The 15025-nt window shown below is 39.3% G+C and overlaps 1 protein-coding gene across 2 annotated transcripts in view; it reads left to right on the top strand.

The window, feature by feature from the left end:
* The window catches only part of LOC144616524 (uncharacterized), a 31593-nt gene extending 16885 nt beyond the window's left edge, over window positions 1–14708 (top strand). The window contains exons 1-2 of one of the 2 annotated variants that reach the window (XM_078447666.2): window positions 9934–10604; window positions 14539–14708. In XM_078447666.2, coding sequence (XP_078303792.1) covers window positions 10216–10604; window positions 14539–14614 — 465 coding nt within the window. In that variant the 5' untranslated portion in view covers window positions 9934–10215 and the 3' untranslated portion in view covers window positions 14615–14708. Of the gene's footprint in view, window positions 1–9933; window positions 10605–14538 lie in introns of those variants that run through there. The other variant, XR_013555886.1, reaches the window with a different exon arrangement.
* The last annotated feature ends 317 nt before the right edge of the window (window positions 14709–15025 follow it).

Here is a 15025-nt window from a genome sequence, read left to right as displayed (position 1 = left end):
TTGTCTTTGTCTCTCTCTCCTTGTCTCTGTCTCTCTCTCAACAAATAAACATTAAAAAAAAGGGAGGAGAATTAGACAGGTGCAGAGTGCTATTACCACCTTCGAGTTATAAGCCAATGCATCTCCTTTCTTCTCCCAGCCTCTGTTTAGCAAGAGAAGGGTTAGGCTAAGTTTACACGAGAATGGCTGGTTATCCAGACTTGCTAGTAGACCATTCCAACGTTAGTGGGAGGAGTATGTGAGGCACTACATTTTGGTGACCGCAAAACTTTCCAGACATTGTCTATGCTTATATTTATTTCTACATTAAAAACAATAGTACCAGATAATACATGCTGCATTATAGCTTGCTTTCTAAAAATTAAAAAGTATGTATGTTATGAACTCCATTCCTGTCATTCACTATTTTTATACAATATTCTTTTTAGAGTTGCTTAAAATTCTGTTGTGTGTGTGGTACTCCACAGTATGTCCACACAATCCTCTGTTGTTGTTCACTGTTTTTCTGAATTCATTTCTTCACTGGTATTAACAACATGGCAGCTAAATCTGAGCATAAATTCTTAATTCTTTTTCAGGGGAAATTTAGCAAATTCTAGAAGTGGAATTTCCTGGTTGACGATAGGGATTTTGAATAATTTTCCGGAGGGAACAGTTAGCTCCCAAGAGCAGAGATAAGGAAGAGAGAAAAGTCAGGCCATAGGGTGAACCCTCTCATACTGGGGGAGCTTCTGAACGGAGTCTAGATGAACTCGTTTAGAAATACAGAACACATATTTGCGACCTCACGCTTAGACAATTAATTCAAGCTCAGGCCAGAAAGACAGGGTGAGACAATTGAAAATTGTATTTATTATGTGCCAAACAGTGCTATAAGCAATTTCTGTGTATTATCTCACTCTATTCCTACCATAACTCAGAGAAGTAGGTAAGAATAGAGGCAAGAGAAGTTAAATGACTTTCCCAGGGTCTCATATCTAGTATGTGGCAGAGCACAGAACCTTGTATGCCTTTAACAACTGTGCATTCTTGCCTCCTGTCCAATATGCTGGCTGCTTAGGCAGACAAGCTAGGAAAGTCCCCAAATACAAGTCCACGATGCACACTACATCTTTCTAAAATCTCCTACTTTTCTCTTTTTCAGAAGTTAGAATTCTCCACCAATGCCACATTCTCTTTTGGTAGTAAGTACAATGATGATAAACTTAAATATTTTAGTATTTGTCACTAGTCATGCAATAAGTCATTTAAAAAATTGATCTATATTAATTATAAGTGCATCAACTATTGCTGCAGTTTAATTACTAAATTCTGATAGTTGGTATAAATAACCAATTCTTTTTGTATGATTGTACTTGATCAGGACATTGCAGAATTCTCATTGGATGTATTCTTTATATTCCAATTACGTTGAAAGCCAATCAGGGATACACAGACACAACAAGGAAGATACAGTAATTGTCTTTTCTAGGAAGTAATGCTGGTTAGGTTTTGATTTTCACACAGTATATATTGTTTTTATTTTTATTTTTTAATGTTTATTTTATTTCTGAGAGAGAAGGGGGGGGTGGGGAGGGGTAGAGAAAGAGGGAGACACAGAATCTGAAGTAGGCTCCAGGCTCTGATCCATCAGCACAGAACCTGATGAGGGGCTCGAACTCACGAACCCCGAGATCATGACCTGAGCCAAAGTTGGACGCTTAACCAACTGAGCCACCCAGGTGTCCCCATACATATTTTATTCTAAATAAATATCTGAAAACGTCCAAGTCAACATGTTCTTCACAAAACATGGGCTCTCATAACACTGTCACCTCCTTTAAAATGGCTGAAGATAGGGGTGCCTGGGTGTCTCAGTCAGTTAAGCATCTGACTTTGGCTCAGGTCATGATCTCACGATCAGTGAGTTCGAGCCCCACATCTGGCTCTGTGCTGACAACTCAGAGCCTGGAGCCTGCTTTGGATTCTGTGTCTCCCTCTCTCTCTCTGCCCCTCCCCTGTTTGCGCTCGGTCTCTCAAAAATGAATAAACGTTAAAATAAATAAATAAATAAAATGGCCAGAGATATGTACACATTGAAATTAAAGAGTTCCTCAAAGCACCCTTGAATGACTAAAAGAGGATTGTGTTTATATTCAGGTACAATTATCAGCTGGAAAAGATGTTTTCCTTGCCCCTGTTGCTGCTGCTTCCTCCTTCCTTCTTCAAAATCCTCAGTTCCTTTTAAGTATTATCAAGTAATATAGCACAGTGGTTAAAATTATGGGTTCTGGAGCCAGAATACCCAGTTTCCAATCCTAGCTCTGCCGCTTACTAGCTGTGTGATCTGGGTAACTTCCTTAGCTTCTCTGTGTCTTAGTTTCTTCACCTGAAACTCCAAACTTACGTCTCCAGACTTGAGACCTCCTAAGAATTGCAGTTTTGTGTGAATTGCCCAGCTTCTCTCTCAACATGACTGTCTAAAAGGTATCTCAAACTTAACATCACCAAAGAGGACCTGCCTCATTCCTACTCTGCCCTGGCATGTAAATGGCAACACCACTCAAAACGCAAATCTAAGAGTTTCCTTGATTCATCTTTCCCTCTCATTTCCATACCTAATCAATCAATTCTATCCCCTTTACCTCCAAGACATATCTCAAATCTTCCCACTTCTTCCATTTCTACCAGCACTACCTTCTCCAGGCTATTGTTATCTCATGTCTGGGCTCCTGCAATGTTTTCTTTTCTAGTCTCTATTCTTCCCCTGTTACTTCTCCAAAATCTAATCTTCTTATAGCCAGAATGATTTTTTAAAATCATAAGTCATATAGTCACCCTCTTACTCCATATCCCCCAGTGGCATCTCATTACCTTTAGAATAAAAGCCAAACTCCTTAATTTAGCTTTCAAAGTCTGAAAAATCAGTGCTGTTGTGGGTGAAAGGGTGTCCTCCCCCAAATTCACATGTACCTGGAAACTTAGAATGTGACCTTATATGGAAATAGGGTTTTGCAGATGAAATTAAGATGAGGTCATACTGGATTAGGGTGTGCCCCAAATCCAATGGCTGGTGTCCTTATAAGAAGAAGAAAGGGCGCAGAGAGAGGACATACTGAGGAAGACCACATGAGGACAAAGACAGAGATTGGAGTGATAAGACAATGTGATACTCTACATTCTCCACAAGAATACTGAGAATTGCTGAGAGACACCAGAAACTAGGAAGAGGTAAGGAAATATTCTCCCCTAGAACCTAGAGTCTTTGGAGGAAGTAGGCCCTGCTGACACCTTGATTTCAGACCCCCTTTGCCTCCAAAACTGTGTGAGAATATAATTTGTTTTTTTAAGCCATCAAGTTTGTGGTATTTTGTTATGACAGCTTTAGGAAACTAATACAGGTGCATTTATACCTCTCCAGCTTCAACTTGATTGCTCTCCCCTTGCCCTCTACCCTCCAGTCACACTGGTCTCTCTCTGTCCTTGGTGTTAGAACATCAAGCTTGTTCCCGCTTCAGGGCTTTTCACAAGCTGTTCCCTTTACGTGGGAATGCTTATCCCTGATCTTTGCTTGGAATCTTCTTATCATTCAGCTCTCAGCTAAAATGTCACCCTATCAGAGATTCCCAGCTCAACCATCATTTCTTTTTTTTTTTTGTAATTTAACTTAATTTTTTATTTCTTAAAATTTACATCCAAATTAGTTAGTATATAGTGAAGTAATGATTTCAGGAGTAGATTCCTTAATGCCCCTTACCCATTTAGCCCATCCCCCCTCCAACATCCCCTCCAGCAACCCTCAGTTTGTTCTCCGTATTTATGAGTCTCTTTTGTTTTGTCCCCCTCCCTGTTTTTATATGATTTTTGTTTCCCTTCTCTTATGTTCATCTGTTTTGTCTCTTAAAGTCCTCATATGAGTGAAGTCATATGATTTTTGTCTTTCTCTGACTAATTTCACTTAGCATGATACCCTCCAGTTCCATCCACGTAGTTGCAAGTGGCAAGATTTCATTCTTTTTGATTGCCGAGTAATACTCCATTGTATATATATATCACATTTTCTTTATCCATTCATCCATCGATGGACATTTGGGCTCTTTCCATTCTGTGGCTATTATTGATAGTGCTGCTATAAACATGGAGGCACATATGTCCCTTCCAAACAGCACACCTGTATCCGTTGGATAAATGCCTACTAGTGCAATTGCTGGGTCATAGGGTAGTTCTATTTTTAGTTTTTTGAGAAACCTCCATACTGTTTTCCAGAGTGGCTACATCAGCTTGCATTGCCACCGACAATGCAAAAGAGATCCTCTTTCTCCGCATCCTTGCCAACATCTATTGTTGCCTGAGTTGTTAATGTTGGCCATTCTGACAGGTGTAAGGTGGTATCTCATTGTGGTTTTGATTTGTATTTCCCTGATGATGAGTGATGTTGAGCATTTTTTCATGTGTCGGTTGGCTATCTGGATGTCTTCTTTGGAGAAGAGTCTATTCATGTCTTTTGCCCATTTCTTCACTGGATTATTTGTTTTTTGGGTGTTGAGTTTGATAAGTTTTTGTAGATTTTCGATACTAACCCTTTATCTAATATGTCATTTGCAAATATCTTCTCCCATTCTGTCAGTTGCGTTTTAGTTTTGCTGATTGTTTCCTTCATTGTGCAGAAGCTTTTTATTTTGATGAGGTCTCAGTAGTTCATTTTTGCTTTTGTTTCCCTTGCCTCGAGACGTGTTGAGTAAGAAATTGCTGCAGCCAAGATCAAAGAGGTTTTTGCCTGCTTTCTCTTCGAGGATTTTGATGGCTTCCTGTCTTACATTGAGGTCTTTCATCCACTTTGAGTTTATTTTTGTGTATGGTGTAAGAAAGTAGTCCAGGTTCATTCTTCTGCATGTCGCTGTCCAGTTTTCCCAGCACCACTTGCTGAAGAGACTGTCTTTATTCCATTGGATAGTCTTTCCTGCTTTGTCAAAGATTAGCTGCCCATACTTTTGTGGATCCTTTCTGGGTTCTCTATTCTATTCCATGGATCTGAGTGTCTGTTCTTGTGCCAGTACCATACTGTCTTGATGATTACAACTTTGTAGTATAGCTTGAAGTCTGGGATTGTGATGCCTCCTGCTTTGGTTTTCTTTTTCAAGATTGCTTTGGCTATTTGGGGTCTTTTCTGGTTCCACACAAATTTTAGGATTATTTGTTCTAGCTCTGTGAAGAATGCTGGTGTTACTTTGATAGGGATCGCGTTGAATATGTAGATTGCTTTGGGTAGTACTGACATTTTAACAATATTTGTTCTTCCTATCCAGGAGCATGGAATCTTTTTTCATTTCTTTGTGTCTTCTTCAATTTCTTTCATAAGCTTTCTATAGTTTTCAGTGTATAGATTTTTCACCTCTTTGGTAAGATTTATTCCTAGGTATCTTATGTTTTTTGGTGCAACTGTAAATGGGATCAATTCCTTAATTTCTCTTTCTGTTGCTTCATTGTTGGTGTATACGAATGCAACCAATTTCTGTGCATTGATTTTGTATCCTGCAATTTTGCTGAATTCATAAATCAGTTCTAGCAGTTTTTTGGTGGAATCTTTTGGGTTTTCCATATAGAGTATCATGTCATCTGTGAAGAGTGAAAGTTTGACCTCCTCCTGGCGGATTTGGATGCTTTTTATTTCTTTGTGTTGTCTGATTGCAGATGCTAAGACTTCCAATACTATGTCAAATAACAGTGGTGAGAGTGGACATCCCTGTCTTGTTCCTGACCTTAGGGGGAAAGCTCTTAGTTTTTCCCCATTGAGGATGATATTAATGTTGGATCGCTCGTATATGGCTTTTATCATCTCGAGATATGATCCTTCTATACCTAGTTTCTTGAGGGTTTTTATCAAGAAAGGATGCTGTATTTTGTCAAATGCTTTCTCTGCATCTATTGAGAGGATCATGTGGTTCTTGTCCTTTCTTTTATTGATGTGATGAATCACATTAATTGTTTTGCAGATATTGAACCAGCCCTGTATCCCAGGTATAAATCCCACTTAGTTGTGGTGAATGATTTTTTTAATGTATTGATGGATCCGGTTGGCTGATATCTTGTTGAGGATTTTTGCATCCATGTTCATCAGGGAAATTGGTCTATAGTTATCCTTTTTAGTGGGGTCTCTGTCTGGTTTTGGAATCAGGGTAATGCTGGCTTCGTAGAAAGAGTTTGGATTTCTATTTTTTGGAACAGTTTCAAGAGAATAGGTGTTAACTCTTCTTTAAATGTTTGGTAGAATTCCCCTGGAAAGCCATCTCGCCCTGGACTCTTGTTTTTTGGGAGATTTGTTATTACTAATTCGATTTCCTTACTGGATGTGGGTCTGTTCAAATTTTCTATTTCTTCCTGTTTCAGTTTTGGTAGTGTATATGTTTCTAGGAATTTGTCAATTTCTTCCAGATTGCCCAATTTATTGGCATATAATTGCTCATAATATTCTCTTATTATTGTTTTTATTTCTGTTGTGTTGGTTGTGATTTTTCCCTTTCATTCTTGATTTTACTTATTTGGGTCCTTTCCTTTTTCTTCTTGATCAAACTGGCTAGTGGTTTATCAATTTTGTTAATTCTTTCAAAGAACCAGCTTCTGGTTTCATTGATCTGTACTACTGGTTTTTTTTGTTTGTTTGTTTTTGGTTTTGATAGCATTAATTTCTGCTCTAATCTTTATTATTTCCTGTGTTCTGCTGGTTTTGGGTTTTATTTGCTGTTCTTTTTCCAGCTCCTTAAGGCGTAAGGTTAGGTTGTGTATCTGAGATCTTTCTTCCTTCTTTAGGAAGGCCTGGATTGCTATATACTTCCCTCCTATGACTGCCTTTGCTGCATCCTAGAGGTTTTGGGTTGTGGTGCTATCATTTTCATTGACTTCCATATACTTTTTAATTTCTTCTTTAACTGCTTGGTTAGCCCATTCATTCTTCAGTAGGATGTTCTTCAGTCTCCAAGTATTTGTTACCTTTCCAAATTTTTTCTTGTGTTTGATTTCGAGTTTCATAGCATTGTGGTCTGAAAATATGCATGGTATGATCTCAACTTTTTGTAGTTGCTGAGGGCTTATTTGTGTCCCAATATATAGTCTATTCTGGAGAACGTTCCATGTGCACTGGAGAAGAATGGATATTCCGCTGCTTTAGGATGAAATGTTCTGAATATATCTGTTAAGTGCATCTGGTCCAATGTGTCATTCAAAGCCATTGTTTCCTTGTTGATTTTTTGATTAGATGATCTGTCCATTGCTGTGAGTGGGGTGTTAACATCTCCTACTATTATGGTATTACTATCAATGAGTTTCTTTATGTTGGTCTTCTTGGTCTATAGACCCCTTGATTATGATATAATGCCCTTCCTCATCTCTTGATACAGTCTTTATTTTAAAGTATAGATTGTCTGATATAAGTATGGCTACTCCAGCTTTCTTTTGTTGACCATTAGCATGATAGATGGTTCTCCATCCCCTTATTTTCAATCTGTAGGTGTCTTTGTCGAAAGTGGGTCTCTTGTAAACAGCATATAGATGGATCTTGTTTTCTTATCCGTTCTGTTACCCTATGTCTTTTGATTGGAGCATTGAGTCCATTGACGTTTAGAGTGAGTCTGAAAGATATGAATTTATTGCCATTATGATGTTTGTAGTGTTGGAGTTTCTGGTGGTGTTCTCTGGTCCTTTCTAATCTTTGTTGCTTTTGGTATGTATGTATGCATGTATGTATGTATATTTTCATCTTTTCTCCCCTCAGAGAGTCCCCCTTAAAATTTCTTGCAGGGCTGGTTTAGTGGCCACAAACTCCTTTAATTTTTGTTTGTCTGGGAAACTTTTAATCTCTCCTTCTATTTTGAATGACAGACTTGCTGGATAAAGAATTCTTGGCTGCATATTTTTCTGATTCAGCACACTGAATATATCCCATCACTCCTTTGTGGCCTGCCAAGTTTCTGTGGATAGGTCTGCTGCAAACCTGATCTGTCTTCCTTTGTAGGTTAGGAACTTTTTTTCCCTTGCTGCTTTCATGATTCTCTCCTTGCCTGAGTATTTTCTGAATTTGACTATGATATGCCTTGTTGATGGTCAGTTTTTGTTGAATCTAATGGGAATCCTCTGTGCTTCCTGGATTTTGATGTCTGTGTCTTTCCTCAGGTTAGGAAAGTTTTCCACTATGATTTGCTCACATAACCCTTCTACCCCTATTTCTCTCTCTTCCTCCTCTGGGACCCCTATGATTCTGATGTCGTTCCTTTTTTTTTTTTTTAATGTTTTTTTTTTAACGTTTATTTATTTTTGAGACAGAGAGAGACAGAGCATGAACGGGGGAGGGTCAGAGAGAGAGAGGGAGACACAGAATCTGAAACAGGCTCCAGGCTCAGAGCTGTCAGCACAGAGCCCAACGTGGGGCTTGAACTCACGAACTGTGAGATCATGACCTGAGCCGAAGTCGGACGCTTAACTGACTGAGCCACCCAGGCACCCCTGATGTCGTTCCTTTTTAATGAGTCACTGATTTCTCCAATTCTTAAATCATGCTCTTTTGCTTTAATCTCCTTCTTTTTTTCTGCTTCATTATTCTCTGTAAGTTTGTCCTCTATATCGCTGATTCTCTGTCCTGCCTCGTCCATCCTTGCCGCTGCTGCATCCATCCGTGATTGCAGCTCAGTTATAGCATTTTTAATTTCATTCTGGCTATTTTTTACTTCTTTTATCTCTGCAGAAAGGGATTCTAATCTATTTTCAACTCCAGCTAGTATTCTTATTATCGTGATTCTAAATTCTGGTTCAGACATCTTGCTCGTGTCTTTGTTGGTTAAATCCCTGGCTGTCGTTTCTTTGTGCTCTTTCTTTTGGGGCGAATTCCTTAGTTTTGTCATTTTGAAGGGAGAAAAGGAATTAATGAGGTAGAAAAATTGAAATTAAAAAAATTAAAATTAAAAAAATATTAAAATTAAAAATTAAAAACACACACACACACAAATCGAATAGATGATGCTAGATCATAGGTATGTTTTGGTCTGGGTGTAGAAAGTGGTTTGACAGATTAGAGAAACAAAAAAAAAGTGGGGGGAGAGAAAGAAAAAGAAATCGTTTGAGAATTTGAGAAAATGAATACACTAAAGTAGACTAAAATACACAAAAGTAGAGAATATAGTAGAAAAAAATTATAGAAAATTATTTTTAATAAAAATTAAAAAGAAAAAATATGAATTTTTTCATTTTCTGTATTTAAGAAAAAAGAAAAGAAATGAAAAAGAGAAAAAAGATAAAAAAAGAAAAGACAAAAAAAGAAATCGTTGAAAATTTGAAAAAGTGAATACATTGTAGTAGACTGAAATAAAATGATGGGAGTAAGATAGAATTTGAAAAAATTTACATAAAAGCAAAATATAGTAATAAAAATTAAATAAAAATATTTTTAAAAGAAATTGAAAGTAAAAATGAAGTTTTTCTCTTTCTGCATTCAAGAAAAAGAAAAGAAATGAAAAAGAGGAGAAAAGAAAAAGAAAGAACAAAAAGGAAATTGTTTGAAAATTTGAAAAGGTGAGTACACTGAAGTAGACTAAAATAAAATGATGGAACTAAAGTAGAATTTGAAAAAATTTACACAAAAGTAAAAAATATAGTAATAAAAATTCAAGACAGATATTTTTAATAAAAATTGAAAATAAAAATGTGTTTTTTCTCTTTCTGTATTCAAGAAAAAGAATTGTAAAAGAGAAAAAGGAAAAAGAGAGAGAAAAGAAAATTGAATGGATGAACCTGCTAACAGATTGAAGTAGGACTGAAATTGCTTCATTTTCCCCTAGAGGTCAGTCCATGTAGCTCTTTATAGTCCACAAATCAAGCTGGCGGTGAGGTTTGTGATCTTGAAGAGCGAAGTTGGCCCATTTGGGCGGGGCTCGCTGTAACAGCTCTGTTCTCCCCTAGATGGCGCTGCTAGCCTATTGGGGTGGATTCTTGCATTGCTCGTCGGTGCGCAAGAGCATGCGCGGGAGTGGTGAAATATGGCACCACCCAGCCACCCAGTCTGTTCTCCTGGATCAGCAATTGTGCACCGATCCTCCGTCTTCAGTTTTCGTGCACTCCCCGCTTTTCCACTCTCCGTGACCAGGCCCCAGGCAGTACCTCTCTCCCGAATTTTGTCTCCAATGCGGTTGTCTTCCCCGGCCCCTTACTTCTGAAGGACTGCGGCTTTGACCTGCTCCGCCCCTCTGCGGAATGGTCTCACCGAGCAAAGGCCGAGTGAGCAATGGCCGAATGTCAGCTGCACCCAGGAACGCCCACTGGACCCTGCTATTGCCGGTGCCCCAAGACTGTGGCCAGGTGCCACCCGCCCCGCAAAAAGTTCGGGAGATAGTGGCACAGCAGCTTTTCAGGGTTTATGGAAAATCACAACACACATCTGGCACCAGGCTTTACCCTCAACAACCTTGCCCCAGCACCAGCGAATGTGGCTGCCTTCTGTGGTCTGCTGGAACCAGGTGGCTTCAACAGTCTCTACCAAATGTCCTTCCAGCAGTGGAACCGTTTTTCCCCGTGTGGCCTGAGGACCTCGCTGCCCCCATTCTGTTCCTGGGGATTCACCCTTCCCACCAGAGCACCTCCAGGTATCGAGCTGCAGAGTTGCAGCCTTTGCGCTCCCCTTGTTTACAGCCTTAATGGAATTTAAACCCTCTCCTTTCTCCTTTCTCTCTTTTTAGTTTAGCCCCTGCGGCTGTTTCCAATTTTCCACTTTCTCTCCAGCTGCTTTTGGGGAGGGGTGCTTTTTCCCATATGCTTTCCCCCCTCCCCAGTCTCCATCCTCTCTGCCCACAAAAGAGGTTCCCTACCTTTTGGGGCTTCTTGCTCCCCAAGTTCAGCTCTTCGTGTCACGTACCTGCTGAATTCTGTGGTTTAGGTTGTGCAGATTGTTGTGTTAATCTTCCAATTGGTTTTCTAGGTGTGTAGGATGGTTCAGTGTCGGTCTGGCTGTATTTCATGGACGCGAGACACACAAAAAGCTTCCATGCTGTTCCGCCATCTTGGCTCCTCCCTCAACCATCATTTCTAAAGTAGCCTCTCAAACTCTCCATATAGCATCACCCTATGTTAATTGTGTGATTTTAATTGTCTGCTTTGTTATTCGTGTATGTATTCATGTGTGTCTCTGCCCTCTCAATACACACACACACACACACACGCACGCACACACCTCTCACTTGAAATCACTAACCTGTACTAATATAGTAGCCACTAGCCACATGTGACTATTTAAATATAAATTTAAACTAAAATTAAATAAATTTTAAAATATTATTTTTGGGGCATCTGGGTGGCTCAGTCTGTTGAGCGTCTGACTTCAGCTCAGGTCATGATCTCATGGTTCATGAGTTTGAGCTTCACTTCGGCCTCTGTGCTGACAACTCAGAGCTTGGAGCATGCTTCAGATTCTGTGTCTTCCTCTCTCTCTGCCCCTCCCTTGGTCATGCTCTGTCTTGCTCTCAAAAATAAATAAAAACACTAAAACAAATTTAAAACAAGGTTTAAATATTGTTTCTAAATGATGATAGCCACATTTCAAGTTCTCAATAATCACATGTAGCTAGTGGCTACCATATTAGACAGCATAGATTTAGAACATCTTCATCACTGCAGAAAGTTGTATCATATAGTACTGCCCTAGAACATAAGCTCCAAGAGAAGAGGAATCTTATATCCCCAATACTTTGAATTTGTATGGGACATACTAGATAATAAATAAATATTTCTTGAATGAATAAGTAATGAGCTTTCAAGAAAATTAAAGAAAAAAAAAAAAACCAAAAACACTGCTGAGCCTTGATACGAATGAGCTTCATAAAAGTGAATGGCAACATCACTGCTGGTGGAGACCAATATGGCTTTCAAGGGAAGGATGACTTCTATTCTCCTTGCTTTTCCACTGGGCAGTTTCTACAAACATATCTGCCGTTGATTATTCTTTTTGCTTGTTTGGTTTGTTTACTCAAAACACTCAAAAGTAGATCTGCTTGTAAACAAGATTTTAAAAAATTCTCTCGTCTTGAGTGGTGGCTTATTTGGCTTACAAATAAGAACTTCTAGTAGGGGTCTGTTGAGAGGTTGAGGGAGGACAGATGGGGTGTGGGTTTAATATTATCTTCTGTGTGGTATGGTATTTGCTCTGGATGTCTAAAGAGACTGTGTTATCAATCTCACATCTTTAGTAATCATTTCTCTATGCTTTGATTAATGTGGGTGTACAATGTGTCTGATGTAGCAGCATGTGTCTGAAACATTCTGAGCAAGAGGGATCAAAAAGTTTTTTAATTTTAAAAATGAATTTTAAATAGGTTAAAAAGAATGAGATTATTTAATATAACAGGTAAGATACTATATTACTGCATTAGAAGAAAAAGCATGGAAATATATCTTTGTCAGACTTGTAGAACAAATGGAACCAGTATATTTTTAAACTATTAAATCCTTGGCTCTAAGTGTCCTGTTCTGTTTTCAGCTTATCACAACCAGGTTAAGATTTAAATTTGTGAGTGTCTGCTACGGTGCTTAGCATATAAAAAAATCAATGTTGGTGTCTACTCCATCCCATTCCTCTATTTAATACTCAGATATATGTCAAAGCTCCCACAAGGAAGCTCATTGATTAGCTAATGGAGAATTATTACTTCAGGGCACTCATGATTGAAAAGCTAGGGACGGGGGCGCCTGGGTGGCTCAGTTGGTTAAGCGTCCGACTTCAGCTCAGGTCACGATCTTGCAGTCAGTGAGTTCGAGCCCCGCGTCGGGCTCTGGGCTGATGGCTCAGAGCCTGGAGCTTGCTTCCGATTCTGTGTCTCCCTCTCTCTCTGCCCCACCCCCGTTCATGCTGTGTCTCTCTCTGTCTCAAAAATAAATAAACGTTAAAAAAAAAAATTAAAAAAAAAAAAAAAGCTAGGGACGGACAAGCAATCTGGAGACCAGTTCAGAATGGGTGAACTTGATGAACTTGAATAATATTTATTAAAACAGCCATTTCCTATTATGAAATTGACCACAGAGTGGGGTTAGGGCACTGTGGAAATGGAGGATTCAGAACTTTGTCTGAAACAGTGTACAGATGCTCTGTGCACTGTTACCTAATTGGAATATACTATTTCCAAATCATAAACTTTATGGCTTTAGAATCATTGCTAATGTTTTTACATGCAATTGAAATAGAGGAAAATACAGGGAACTAGATAGGACTTCTTTGCTGTAAAACAGAATAAAGAGGGTGTGTGTGTGTGTGTAAGGGAGAGTGCAGAGAGAGGGAAGGAGGAGAACAAGTAGAAATGATGGTGTATGCCTGATATCAGAATTCAAAAAAGCAGAATCTTGAACGGATTCAGAAAGTTCCATCCAGATTCTAGACTAGACGATCTTTTCCTCTAACTCTCCAGCACAGAGGGGCATCTCAACATTTCTGTCTTGTGTTCAGTGGCCCACGCTTAGGCCTGAGAGTGATTAGCTCTTCTGGTAGAGGTGAGGTTACTTCATCCCTACTGCGGCTCTGATGAGAGGCAAGAAAGGAGCATGAGGGCTGCAGCGCAATGATACCTTGAACCTTGATGAGTAGTGCCCTCTTTAAAGTGACCCAATTTCACATCCCAGTGTAGGAAGAAGGAAGTCTTTAGGCCATGGACAAAACTAATGAAGAAAAAAGTGTGTGCTTTTTGGGGGTTTGCCCTGCACACTCCACCTTCTAGAACATCTCCTCTATTAGAGACAATATTTCTTCAGGGAAGTCCCCATATTTTTCCTTGCTTTGTGTGTTTTTCTGCCATGAGTGGGAAAAGAGGAGAAGATAGTGAGGAGAGCAAAGTCAAGGTGAAAGGGATAGGGATAAAAAGGAAGGGGCAAAATATGGCAGTAAGGGACATTTGTGAGGTTCCAGATAGGCCTGGAAATCAAGACCCCCATGGCCCTGCTTATAGAAACATATCTGGTTAATATATATTTAGATAGCTGATATAGATAGGTAGACAGACAGACAGACAGACATATATACATCCACACATAACACATATGCAGGCCTGAAATGTAACTTGAAAAAATGTACTCTCTGTAAAAATGATATGTTATAGTCCTTCCTGTGTGGAGCCACAAGAACTCCCATCTTTTGGCCTTTGAACAGTTGCAGTGGGTCTGGATAAAAAAGGACAGGTTTCTGGTGGAGGAATAGGGTTGTGGGATGGAAAAATAGAAGGGGGACAGAGGAAGAAGGAAGAAGGCAAAAGCTTTTGCCAGGGGTGCTACCCAGGGATCTACTTAGATGCTGTAGGCAATGGCAGAACCAAGTGTGTGTCTTGAACTGGCCCCATGGCTCCTCTCCTAGATTTGAAAATAGGTTTCCTTCTGAGTTGAGATCATGACCTCATAGCACCCACTTTGTCTCCACTTTTCTTTTTTCCATTGACTCCTTCTCCCTTTTTCCATCTCTCTCCAACAGTTGTGCAGAGAAGGAAGTTGCGATAGCAGCTCTCATTTTGATTCTTTCTGTCTTTGGTCTCAAACTTCTTATCCTAGGAAAAGCTTTGAAGACCCTGCAAGACTCATGGCCCTATTTCACCTTTGCCAGGCACTCACTGTTCCCAGAAATTGAAGGAAGGAAAAGGATTAATGGCATTATTTTGCTGACTTTGTTTCAACTCAACCCTGAACCAAAAGGTAGATGGAAGACAATGGAGAAATAAAGGTTGGGCAAATAAACAACCGTTCTCTTTTCGAGAAAATCTCTGCATGACAAATCTCAAGTTGGACAAAGTAGGATTAGCACTTTATATTGCATAAGCCATCTGTCACTGCAGGTTCAGGAAATCAAATGGCAGATCTAAAATCTCTAAGGGACATGTTATTCTACAAATGATAAGAGAAAAATCTGTGATCTGGGTGTTGCAGAAATCAGAATTATGGGGTCAGAAGGAGCTGATCTAATGGTCCAGTTGCTGCACCCTAAAACCTAATCAATATACTATACTCAGACCCATCTCTCTTCAACCTCTTTTATCATGAG

This window comes from Panthera onca, chromosome B3, assembly GCF_046562875.1.
Source record: "Panthera onca isolate mPanOnc1 chromosome B3, mPanOnc1 haplotype 2, whole genome shotgun sequence".
NCBI classification, from domain to species: domain Eukaryota; kingdom Metazoa; phylum Chordata; class Mammalia; order Carnivora; family Felidae; genus Panthera; species Panthera onca.
Note: the sequence above shows the minus strand (reverse complement) of the source record. Positions and strands in the feature narration are given on the sequence as shown.